At 39.2% G+C, this 13,803-nt stretch overlaps 1 protein-coding gene across 1 annotated transcript in view; it reads right to left on the minus strand.

Annotated features, from left to right (window-relative positions):
* Nucleotides 1-1,034: 1,034 nt before the first annotated feature.
* The window catches only part of LOC138302101 (guanylin-like), a 67,550-nt gene continuing 54,781 nt past the window's right edge, over nucleotides 1,035-13,803 (minus strand). Inside the window, exon 3 of the mRNA XM_069242484.1 lies at nucleotides 1,035-1,494. Coding sequence (XP_069098585.1) covers nucleotides 1,418-1,494 — 77 coding nt within the window. The 3' untranslated portion in view covers nucleotides 1,035-1,417. The remainder of the gene's footprint in view (nucleotides 1,495-13,803) is intronic.

Genomic DNA, 13,803 nt, shown 5'->3' on the forward strand with positions numbered 1-13,803 from the left:
GAATGTGCAACATTTAAAACATAATAATACATCTACCATAATTGTCACATTATTTGCATTATGTGAAGATTTCACAAAAATGTTTATTCAAGCTCAAATTAATGAAATTATACATAGAATGTGTGACATAATTTAAATTTTTGCTGCGTAATTTAGATACCATTAGCACATAATTAGACAGTTAGATAAACCTGCTGCACACTCCTACTAGCCCTGACAGTGGTAAACCTCTACAGAGTTGTTTTACTTACTGCACCTTGCTGCCTATATTTTTCAGAGTTTGGTATTGGATTCAAAACCTGCACCTGTAGGCTTTTGGTTGGAGTCTGACATGGATAAGTAAGCATAAAGCTTACATTGCACATATGGCTGTACCCTCAGAATGTGTGATAAGTTCACAGTCAAAACCACTGTGAACAGTTTGTTAGTTACTGAAGTTTTAAAAAGCATTGATTAATCTTGAAAAAGTGTTGATACAGGTCTGTTGAAATGGTTGATTAAAACGGAGCAATGCTAAATATAAAAAGCTATTCTCTTCACAGGGCATCCCAGTGTTTGAAAAGTTCTTAAGAGTCCACAATTTGAGTACATGTATTACATATTTTGCATAAATCGAAAATCAATTATTTCCCAAAAATAGGATGATTCTGCATGGGATTTGATCCTTGGGTTATTTTTGTTTTAATGTGTATCTAGCATTGCAAACGGCAGCCTCTGATTCTCATGACATGCATCAAGAAAGGAGTGTTTTTTTAATGTGCGTTAGCCACTTGTCCAAAGGTGATTGATTCAAATTATATTGAAGTTCTTTTGGCAGTGACTGAGGGCACTCATTTTCTTGGGAGACTACAAGTCCCATTGTCCTCCACTTGAACAACTGTGCCCCTGTACACACCCAACAAGCACTGCACCTAAGAAAACCTCTGGAAATATTGGATGGCAATTAAAGGATAGTTGATACTCGGGTAATCATTAAGTGTAGGTATTAAAGGCAATACCTGCATAAAGAATTGTAAAATGGTGTAAAAAAAAAGGTTATTCAAAGCCTGGGGCAATTTATTGTACATTTGTTAAAATCATTACAATCATACAATAAAACAATATATAATCACTATGTCACCAATCATACTTGCAATAAAACAAACATAATATATCATTAGTATTATATTCAGTTGATTGCTGATAGAAGTATTTGGCATCTCAGTTTAAATCCTGCTGTTCATTAATCTTCAAGCTTAAAGTTAAAGCACAGCAAAAACGTGAGACATGCATAAAATGTTTCTTTTAGATGTGACATAGTTATTTCTTAAGCGCAGTTAATGAGCTGATAAGCTCAAACCTGCTTTTAATTTGCTGCAGCTTACAATATTTTAATGATTTCTAACAAATTTGCTTAGTATTAAATTCCACATGTATTTCAGATGATGCTCCCACAGCCAAAGCAGGCAGCATATGCACAGATCTCACACTTGTCTGGATGTCTAGCCACTTGTGCTGTTAACAAAACAAAAAAAACACGTTTTATTAGGTGATGCACGTTTCCCTTTACAAGTGCCAACATCAAAGACTACATTTTGTAGACACTGCGCTAGCATATTATGAACTGCAATTTAAAAGGTATCTTCAAAGTAATTAAAATTAAGCATTAAGCATGACTATTTTGCACATGCAAAACTTTAGGGCTTATTTACAAGCCCCTTGCACCACTGGCGCATCACTTTTTTTATGGGAAAAAGTGACGCGCCAGTGGTGGAGGGGCTTTGTGTATGAACGAGTTGAAAAGTCTCATAAAACATGTTTTTTGAATGAAGCCAAAACAATTAAAAATGAATAATTATGCTACTTTTCAAAGAATTATTTATTTGCATCAACATCAGCTTTAAACAAATATCCAACAGATATTTAAAAATAACATAAACACAATCAATACTTGGGCACTATCATTTGTACAATCTGGTGTTTAGGTGTAGGCAGGAGTTTTCAGGGTTTAGTGAAGGGTCGTGTTTATGGATAGTAAGAAACTGTTAAGCTTCAAGGTTGGATAGTGTTTAGAGTAGTGAGGGGTTTAGGTTTCAGAGAAGAGTAGAAAGGTTTTTTTTTTGATTCAGGAATGGGCAGTGTTTAGAGATAGTAAGGAGTTTTAGGGTTCAGGGAAGGGTTGTGTTAAGAGATATCAAGGGGTTTTGGGTTTTAATAAAGCATTGTATGAAAGTGGAGTAAGCGGTAGGAGGGGTTTTTAAGATTCAGAGAAGTGTAGCTTTAAGACATAGTATACGATATTAGTGTTTATGGATAGGTAGTGATGTAGTCGATAACTTAGTGCTGCCCTTCATGTACCATAAGTCAATAAATAACAATACATTCATTATGTTAAACAAAGTACTAATAGTTTGAATGTAGAAAGATGCACAGAGAAGCCATATTTATGTGCTCTTGTTTAGAATAGTGTTAGAAACCTGGGGGTGTTGCTGATAAATCAAATATTTAAAATATTTTATTGATATTATGGTATAATTTAGACCTCAGACTAACAAGATGTGTTGAAGCTATTGAATTTCTAATGAATAATGATTCAAATATGTTTGTAAAAATAGAGAAATGCAGTCCTGTGTTATACCGATTGAAATGTATAAACATTTGTTTAAAATGACTGTAACTTGAATATCAATTAAGAATTATTTATGTTGAATTTATAAGTATGCCTCTGAAAAAGAGTGTATTAGAATCTATTAATTAAATGCATTTAAGCATTAGCCTAAGTTAGGCCTGCTAGGTCTGTACTGTGTTACTGTGCAGGAAATGCTGATTCATTTTCATAATGTGAATTTTCTTTCAGACTTTGTTCCCATGAGAAGGCTAGCTTTGGAAATTGACCCCTGTTGTTTGAGACATAGCGAGAAGTGAAACAGTGTATTTGAATGAAGAACATCCTGAACTGAGTACTGATATTATATACAATTGTTTCAGCCCTATGTTGAGCTAAAAGAATGGATGAGGTTCCTATCACAGATCTGGAAATATGTACCGGTGTTGCAACCTGGAGTCATGTGATTGATTGCTAGTGGGTGAGGCTCCTTCAACGTAATGTGTAATGTTTCTGAGAGTAAATCAAATTTTCATACAAACTTTAATATGTGTTTGACCAGTTGGACTTTGGTTAGATTCCCACTCCGAAACCAGACAGATACCTTGATGATGAAGAACCCTCAATGCTGAGGCCCTTGGGGAGGTATGTTCCTCTCTGCTTTGCCCCTTGAGATGCCCTGCTGGGAATTAAAGGTTTTCTCCCTAACCCCTACAGAAGACTCTTGATTGAGTTTCTGACATGCTAACACTTTCTCTTTTTACCCCTATTTTGCTTAACTTAGTTTGTACCCTGTTGACGGAGGTGACCTTTCAACAAATTCTTTTTGCCCCCTTTCCCGTTTTGTCTTTTGCCCACATGTGTCCTACCCCGCACATGTTATTCATGATTTTTTTCTAATAGTAGGGGTTGCCCTGTACTCAGCTAAATTGTAACTCTGCTGATTTGAAATTGACTGATGCTGGTCAAACCTGGGCATCGCTTGATTTCTGTATCCCAAAGAATTGAATTAATGTTCTGTAATGTTCCTATTGAATGCTTGGTTTTATTAGTGTTAGTTTGCCTGAACTTATTGAATCGCCTTGGGCAACCCTTGGTGATCCTATATCTTTATCATTTTGTCTTGAGAGTTGTTTACATGACTTTGAGCTTGAGTGTTTAATAAATCCCTTAACTTTATTTCTGACTGCAGTTTTCCTTGTATGGCTAAAACTAGAGATACTGTTTAAATTAGTTGAGTTTTAATGAAATTGAGTTAGATGGTTCTATCACATCCTGTTGGAGGGTCCAAAGATCCATCAACCAGAAGTTGAGCATTGATTCCTGCAAAGTATGAGAATGCTCCAGTAGATCTGTTAGCAAAGGAACAGTGTGTCCCATACAAAAAGAGGACCATTCAAGTGCAGTGTTAGGGAGATATGATTGGCCCTATGCAATTGCCCCGACCAGAATTTGCCCATCCCAAATTTGTCTGATCAGAAGACTGAAGAGGTTCTGAAATCATGTCCATAAGAGAGTGATGTTTGAGTATTAATAAGGTTTTGCACTTGCAGTGCTTTTAGCCTGAATACTGCAGTAAAGTGCGATGTTGTGAAGTGTTTTGCCGAGTTGTCATACTCATTTGATTGTGGCGCTTTTTGCTAAAAATGTCCTCAGTTGTTGTTGTTGTTATTGTTGACGGGTCTGTTGTGGCCTAAGATCCTGGGATAACGCACTAGTGTAGAAGACAGTTGGTCAATTTGTTGTCTGCAATGAGGTACGTGTCATGGGACCTTGTGGACTCTGCCAATAGTTTTTGTTGAGTGAGTGTGAGTTGTGGCTGATATTAAGTAAATCCTGAGTGCACATGGAGAATCAGTATCAACCAGAGTGAGAATTGGTACTCAAGTTTCACTAGTTGTGTAATTGTGAAAGCTACAGTTGGAAAGTGTATCATTGTACAGCTATGAAGTGTTTGAGTTCCTACCCTGTATTGTGTGGACAGGTTGTTGATTTTTGCTCACTATGTTTTGCATTCGGTGTGTCTGAGCGATTGTGTGAGAGTCAATTTCAAAGCGACTGCAGCTGCTGAAAGAAGTGAGTGTGACCTCATGTTGTGCCGCGCTGGCATGAGTCGGTTGGTGTAAAGGTGAGCTGGTATTGGTGGACAGTGCTGCATTGCTATTGGTGGAGAACATCAAGAAAAAAGGATTGTGGGATTGAAATTACTTCCTGATTCATCTAAAGTTATTGTGATTAATCATATTCAATTAAAAAATGAAGTTCTTTAAAGTTTTATAGAGTGTGTTAAGAGACGATGCGTTTATTCCAGTTAGAAAGGGTCGAAAAACCTCACCGAAAGGAACCCCAGATTATTATGTGTCATCTGTTAAATGATTTCATGCATGTTTGTGTCATGAACAGTGTACTGAAAAGGAAGGTGCTGTAGCTTTTCCCTGTAATGGAATCTTTAATCTGAGAATTTTAGACAATTCAAAGCGAATACTGTTTGAGATGAAACAGTATCCAAGACCCGCACAGTTCGAAGGACTCAGCATTTGGAACTCATAGCACCAGAGAAAATGGTGACTAAATATGAAAACAGAATGCAAAAGCAATTAAGACACTTGCAGAGGCTAGAAAGGATACAGAGCAGAAAATGTGGGGATCAGACATACCTGAGTGAGTCAGAATGTATCCAGCTATTTCAAATGGAGAAGGTGAAAGTACTTAACCTAAGACTAGGAAGAAGACTGGAAAGGCAGAACAGACAATTGAAGCTGAGGATAAAAGGACAATTAAATATGAGAGTGGTTCAGATGATAAGTTTATACATCAGATCCTGATGAATCCTGCTCCTCCATATCATTCAGTTGAGACAGGAACAAGGAGTGAAGCAGCACACAATGTAACCCAGAATGTGCCAACTGCTCCAGTTGCACAGACCCCAAATCGGATAGTGCCAAGTACACCTGCAGATCCAGTGACACAGGTTCCTCATGTGAACCAACCAGTTCAGCGTGTTAATACATTTCTGACAATATCAAGTTCATTTGTGAACCAGGTTGTACCAAATTCTAATGTGAACCAGGTGGTGCAGTCACCCTATGTGAATCCACGTTTACAAAATTGTATTCTGAAACAGGCTGTGCCAATGTTTAGTCTAGTTCAGTCAAAGCCAAATGTTACCCCGAGTCAAACGGGACAAAGTTTCAGTACTGTCCTAACAGGACAGAGTGTAGGAATGACAATTCCTCAGAATCAGACAGATCAAATCGGCCCAGATGCATTAACAGTTCCCCTGACTATAGATCCCATTGTCCATTTGTATGCTTCAGGTAGTCTGGAAGCAATACCACTCAATAAACATTCCAACAGTTCCTGATACACCAGTTACCTCAGCTGGGATGTCACCAATTGGTATGTAGAGTTCAGTATAATATAACAATTCAGAGATAGAGAGGCAGCTTCTCCTGTCAGACCGTTAACCCCTACAGGAATTGCAGGCTCAAACTCAATGACAAGTGAGACAGGATTTACTCTTGATGTAAAGTTTCCTGAGGGAACCCCACCTTATGTTATGCCCAGACCTAATCAGATTCCAAATGCACATTGCAGCACTCCACAAGGAGGAGTACCCTATAACACCCCAGAGAGCATGACACACTTTAATGCCCCAAGTCAGCAGAATATAGGGCAGTTAAGAGCAGAAGTACCGAAGAATAATATCAGCTTGCTAGGTTTCACTGCACAACAGGTGAGAGATTGGCTAAATAATTTGAGCCCTGAAGGTGCAACAGGTGTAACAAATTGCAATGCAAGACCTGAAGCAATCCCAGAGAAAGATAGATCATTGAATATACCCAGATTGAAATTAAAATTGAACGAAATGATTTTAGGGACTTTAGACACAGCTCAATTGGAAAGTTATGCAGAAGATGAAATGTGGTTCATGTGCAAAGATATTACTCAGCATGCAGGACAGGCTTATGAGAGATTAGCTGAAGTAGCAGAGAAATCTGATGTGGATTTGGAGAAATCAAAACCCTTAAAGAGAAGTTACAGATGCAAGTTTAGCACGAGACATAGTTAACATGATATCTCCTGGAATGAAAAAGCACAATAAAGAATTGATTACATAAATTTAAGATCAAGCCTAGGGCAATGTAAAAATGTTACCTAGGAGGGAAATACCAGGTGGAGTTTATGTTCATGCACTCTGGAATAGTAGTGATATTTTATCATTCACAAACAATTACACAAGTTGGACCGAGAAACCAGTGGAGTTTTACAAGTGGACAGAGAGATTAATGAAATTTTCATAGTGCCTGTGAGAAGAAGATGAACACATTGTTAGACATTGTGGTTCCAACTGATTTGTGGATGGATTGCAAAGTGAATATTGATTGGCCTGATTGTGAATCTCAAAGAGATCCAATTACGAGTGCACGATCTGGAGAGGTAATTGAATTTCTGAAAAACAATGACCCAGATTTGTGAAAAGTTAGCTCTGCCTTAGCATCATTTTATTTAATGCTAAAGCGGCGCTAACATAACTCCATGTGCATATTTTGACGCTAGATGCATCTAGTATCAAAATATATGCATTAGCATCATTTTTAGGAAGTGCTGACTGACCTTGCGTCGAATTGCAAAGTGTGCGTTCCCTTCCTAAAAATGATGCTAGCCCTCCAGCACCATAGTTACCTCTCAACACTAAAACGATGTGCACCTAGAATGCGGACCCAAATAATGATGCTATGGCCGATTAGCGTCAAATATCAAAGCCTGGTCAGACCAGGCGTTAAAGTGAGGTTAGGCACATTTTCCACTGGAAGCACCACAGTGTTCCTGTTTTGGGCACTCAGAGGCCCACCCCAGCATCACCACCACCCACACCACAGGGACACTACTGGAGGAGGGAGCCCATCTCAGGTAACTTTATGTGTATGCTTGTTGTGTGCCACTGGGGACCACTTACATGGGGCTCCTGGCTGGCACTGGTTATGTTGGGGTAGTCCTGTGGACACTTGTCCCCTTTGTCAGACATTGGAGTTGTGCTAATGGCTCCTGTCAATACTTTGACAGGCGTCTTTGTTTGGCAGCTAGTGGGCCAAAAGTGACACAAGGCTGACTAGCCACAACATTTTTGCCACTAACCAGTCTAGCATCATTTTTGGCCCTGTAGCGCCATTTTACCTAATGCCATTACACACCAGCTAGCGTCTTTATTGCACACGCTAGCCAGCCCTTAGCACATTTGTGCGTATTTTTTTAAAATATGGCACACGGATGGTGTTAGCTCGCACTATCTTTTTTGAAGCACAACTGCGCTAGCGCTAGCACAGTTGTGTGGGATTTTTCATAAATATGGGCTTTAGTGTCCTCAAAAGACAGAAAATTGACAGGACAGCTCAGGAGTCAAAGGAGTTGATTCATGCTTGCTACGAAATACTTCTGCAAGGTTTCAAACAGCATTGTGGTACAGAAATAATAGAAGTTAAAGATGTGAGTCATTTTGTGTTCAGGTTTGTGCAAGGATTGCAGCCAGACATAAGTGAGATTATTCAGCAGCACCTGATTGCTGGCAGAATAAACTGATTGATGAGATTGTGCATTACTCCCAGTATTGTAGCACGAATTGGAATTAAAGCAGAAAAAATTAAAGGAGAAGGTAATAGTCATGCAAGCGAAGGCTAAACAGAAAGTTAGTCAGAGCCCGCAGATGATAGTGAATACTGGTGGAATAATGGTACAAATGTTGTTTAACCCAGAGGGAGAGGATGTGGTGTCCATGTAGATCAGAGTGGAGATGTGGTTGATGTTCAGGCTTTGAAGAGAACAAATCTGCATCATGCTTGCTGATATCTAGGTCACTGGTGCAGGATACGGGAGTTGCTTATGCACAAGACAATGATCAAGTTCAGATCCACAGAGTTCAAAGACGCTGAATACAACATGTGAATGTGCCCCAGGTCAGCAGATGCAGGTACCACAAGCTATGATCACACAACAGTAAATGGTTGTTCCTGATCAGAATCTTAATCAAGTCGTAAATGCAAATGTGAATCAGAGTGCATCACAATATCCCCTGATGGAACGGAGTGATGAAGAATTTTTAGAAATTCTTCAAACAGACAGCTCAGCGAATGAGGTTTGCATGTTAGCTGCATCCTCAGAAGTAGATCAACATGGCCCCTATGTGAATGCCAAAGTTATGGGTCATGATGTGTCATTCTTGGTTGACAATTGAGCTACACGTTCTGTCAGAACAGAAGAAGTGCCAAATTTGCCCCTGAAAGAAAAGTAATTTTGGTTGTAGGAGTCGCAAATAAGCAGCTAATTAATCCAGTACTGGAACATCTCCCTGTGAAAATAGGTTCCATGTTGTCCCATGGCAACGAATTCTAGAATGTTTTTATTCGAAACTCCCTGTGAAGCGGAACGGTTTACTGTAATTAATTTATGTCAGGTGTTCTTTTCCATACCTCTGCATGAGGAATGTCAATTCCTCTTTACGTTCAAATTCGGCAGTCATGTTTTTGCATGGTGCATAACTCCTCAAGGGTATATGGAGTCACCATCCATTTTCAAACAGGCCTTAACAAAAGAATCTGGAATAATTTAAGATGCCCTATCATTCACCTTAGTTCAGTACATAGATTACCTCCTTATTGCATCAAACTCCTGTGAAGCATGCAGTAGAGAGACACAATAGCTCTCTTGAATCACTTAAGAAAAATGGACATAACATTTTACCAGTAAAGTTACAGTATTGCAATAAAGAAGTCTTGTACATAGGTCACCACATTGAGAAAGGTGTATGGAAAGTGTCAGAAACAAGAATCTCAGCAATCATGCAAATGAATCTCCCTGTCACACAGAAAGAAGTCTTAATGTTTCTGGGAATGGTTGGCTACCTTCGCCAGTGGATTAAAAACTTTTCCCTGTTGGCCAAGCCTTTATAGAGGCTCACACACAAGGATGTGTCTGATCTGGTACCATTGGATCACAACTGCATGCATGACTTCGCAGAGCTGAGAGAAAGCCTATGTCAGCCCCAATTCTGTGAATGCCTGATTATAACAAATGTTTTCCTTTGTTTTGTTTGAGAGGGATGAATGTGTTTCTTGGTTGTGGCACAGCTGCATGGAAAAGAGAACAAGCCTGTAGTTTATTTGTCTGGCACCCTTGATCCTGTGGCTTCAACGCTGCCTGGTAATTTAAAGGCAGTTGCCACCCTAAGCGTCTGCATAGGACAGTGCAAAGGCATTGTTAGGGGTCATCCCCTGAACATTTTTATTCCTCATTCAGTGGAAATTGTTAAACCACACAAAGATGTCATCCATAACAAGTGCATGTTTGACCCGCTATGAGCAAGTTGTACTTGCATTTTCAAACATTGATCTTAAACATTGTACCATTCTGAATCCTGCCACGTTGTTGCCAAATCCTATTGAAAATGTTGCTGATTGGAAGAATGAGGTTGAGCATGACTGTCTAGATGTGACTGAATTGTGCACCAAGCCAAGACCTGACATTTAAGATGGCCATGTTCCTTGATGGCTCCTGTTGAAGAGATAAAGATGGTACCCTGAGAGCTGATCATGCAGTTTGCACGCAGTTAAGTGTGATAAAAGCCTCCTGGCTTCAAGGAGTCTTTTCTGCCCAAGTAGCTCAATTAGTCGCTATTACTTGAGCCTGCTGTGTTTCGGATCAGCTTAAAGTGACCAGCTTCACTTAAAGTCAGTATGGTTTCTGACTATGTAACCTTAGGTAACACATTTGCGGATTAAGTGGCGAGATATTGCACCCTCAGTTGCACATCCTTTAACTGTGAAAGGGGCAACAAAAAAAGTGATGAGACAAGCCAAAGTTTCCTGTAAACCACATGATACTTAGGAAGAAGTTAAAAGATTGCAGAAGGAAGTGACAGAGGAAGAACAGCAAAGTTGAATTAGAGCAGGATATGTCAAAAGAAATGAAGATGATGTTTGGGTTTCAAGTGATGGAATGGTAGTGTAGCTTGTTGTCCCCTATTGCTAGATATTATCATGGACAGGCACTTAAGTAGGGCTGCAATGATCAGAACATTCAGACAGACATGGTTTAACCCCAAATTCAGTGATTGCAAAAGCTGTGTGCTACAGATGTGTCACATGCCAGCAGATGAATGTAGGGAAACGCACAGGTATCACACTTAGTCATATAGGTAGATCAGGAGGACTGTTCAATAGAATGCAGCTGGATTTCAGTGAGCTGCCTATGTGCAATGGACTGAGATACTTCTTAGTCATTGTTTGCATTATTTAACACTAGGCTAAAGCTTACCAGACCAGAAAAAATGATAGTCTCACAGTAGCAAAGCTGTGACTTAGAAGTTGATGCAGTGATTCAGTTTTCTGACTTCTTTATAGACAGACCGAGGAACTAATTTCAAAAGTGAAATCCTTAAGTTTTTGTGAACGGCATTACAAGTTGAGCAAAGATTGCTTTGCAGCTACAGACCTGAGGTTTCAGGACCTGTAGAACAGATCAATGGAATCCTGAAGTTCAGACTTGCAAAAGTATGTGCATTCACCACTTTAAAATGGCCTGATGAATTGCCTCTCATCTTGATAAGTATGCGCAGTACACTGGCTTGTTCCCTCTTTAGATTATCATGGGAGAGCCATCAGATTGCCATCAGTGCCTGCACATGCTATTGTGTACATTACAGATTACTTGATGTTGGATTATTGCAAAGGACTGGCTGATGTGGTTCTGCTTTTTCTCATCAGGTTGGAGAAGCCACAGCACAGACACAGCAGGAGCCTTGTTTTGACCTATGTCTAGCTCTTCGGGTCATTGTGAAAAAGCATGTGAGGAAAATATGCTTTGAACTGCATTGGAAAGGCCTTCACAAGGTGGTTTTAGTAACCAGTGCAGCTGTGAAATGTGCTGGTCTACTGAACTGGGTGCATATGAGTCATACTTGCAAAGTTCTAGGTCCCCATCATGATACAGCATGTGTACCAGAAGGATCGGTTACAGTGAGTGAGCCGGATCAGGTTAGCCAAGCTGTTGGGACTGGACAAGTGGCTGATACAGCACATGCTCAGTCTGATGGGGTTCTGAGGAAGTCAGCAACAGTTTATGGTACAGAAGGGTTGAGACAGAATCAGTTGATTCCTGCTAACTTGGATGAGGAAAAAGGACCAGTTGCTGTAGATAAAAGAGTTGTACCAGGAGACAATTGTCCTAAAAAGCATTGAGTGCCAGCTGTTCAAGTGCCTCCAACTGTTGCTGAGGAGACTGAAGAGTCAAGTCAGAGTAACAGTGATGCTGAGGGTTGAGAAAACTGAAGATCAAAGAGAAAGAGAATACCAGGGTGAAGATCCTTAGCACGTGAATTGCCATATTTTTCTGGCAATGACTGGGAGAAGGAATTAGCAGCCTTTTGCTTTAAAAATGTGAATCCATTTCAACATTCGTGAGTTTGAAATTGTGGTAGAGCTGAACTTTGAAACCTCATTGCAGTGTGAGGAACTAAGACATTACATTTTGGAAATGATTACTATTGATTACAAGCTGTGCCTTTATTAGAGACATTTGAACTTTTGGTAGGAGCCTTTTTGAACATTTGCAAGAGTAGAAAACTCTTGATGAACCTTCTAGATGATCAAAGAGTTTTGTGAATAATTTGCATTTTTTAGAGGCTCTTTTTGGTTATTACTTTGCTCACAAAGAAAAGAGACTGAAAAGAGATAATGATATATACATTAAAGCTGCTTTGTATTTTTTGGTTTTTGAAGTCAGATTTTTGGTTTGAAATTAGAGAACTCATAGAGTCAAATCGTAATGCTGATGAGATTGCCTTTGCCCATAGAAAATGATTCAAAGAACGTTACATCCACAAATACACTTAATGTAGCTAATCCCATTGAAAATGATAATCCCCTATATAAAGATGAGAAATATTAGACACTGTTGGTTCTGGAGTTGATTTATCAGTAATTGTGTTTTATAATTTACTCTAAGTACATTGACATCATGGAAGCTAGAGATGGCAATGTTTGCACATAGTTGCCTTCATCAGAGAGTGAAGGAATCACATATCATAGTTTACCCCTACCCTATGGATTTTCCTGTAGTCTGTTTTTAACCTTGTTGTATCAGCAAGAATATTATCAATACTTCTATTCAAATTATGACCTTGTGTTTTCAATTGTTCCCATCATAAACACTTGAGTAACATTGCAAGGATAAAAAACATTGATACAGTGGGGGGTTTCTTTGAGTCTACACTGACATTTGGTACAGTTTGTGCCCACAAGAACAGTTTGACCTCCATTCTTAGCCCAGTAGAAGAGGTGAAGAGTTATGAAGGCTAAAATAGAAATGGGAATCGTTTTACAAAATTGGGAAAAGAATGCAACACATTCCATGGCTGGAACTCAAGGATTATTGGCCTTAGATTGGCAACCTGTAGATAAAGTATGTGTATATAGGCCTAGATCAACGACTGGCACATTTTTTGTAGGAACTAATGAATGTAGACTTGTGTTTCTGTTTAAAAGTGTTTGGACTTTTATGCTGAATGGACAAGATCCCACCATTCCATGTGTTTATTTCATATGTGTTCCAAAGATATATCATGTGGACCATTTCAATGATCCAATTTGGGATGAGAAATAAAACTCCAAATGCAAGAGTGGAGCTAGTGCTACAGAGATTGTGGGAGACATTTTTGGTGCCATAATTAAATCAGTGGGTGTGATTTTGAATTATATCAAGATTAGAACGCTGTCAACAATGTAAATAAGTTATCTACAGACACTGCTTGTACCATATTGTTAACGGACACAGAATTGGTTGCTGTGAGATTAATGATTTTGCTAAATCACCTTGCGTTTAGACATATTACTCACAAAGGAAGGCGGATTTTGCAAAACGCAAAATGTGCAACGTTACACTTCCATATCTGAAAATAGTAAAAAGATAAGAAAATATATTGCAAATATGACTTACTTGAAAAACGACCTGAAAGGGTTTACAGCGACAAGTGTGTAGGAAGCAATAGATAGTTGTTTTTCAGCTATTGGGGTGGCTTGGGAACCTAGGGAGGGCAATAATGGGAACCATCTTGAGGGCCTTATTGATAATGGCTTTGTGTGCCCTAGTTGCAGTTGGTCTTTACAAATTGATCAAGGAGTTAAAGGAGAAGAGAGCAAAGAATAGACAGAGAAAGGGGGAGATTG

Source organism: Pleurodeles waltl, chromosome 6 (genome assembly GCF_031143425.1).
Source record: "Pleurodeles waltl isolate 20211129_DDA chromosome 6, aPleWal1.hap1.20221129, whole genome shotgun sequence".
In the NCBI taxonomy this organism is placed as follows: Eukaryota; Metazoa; Chordata; class Amphibia; order Caudata; family Salamandridae; genus Pleurodeles; species Pleurodeles waltl.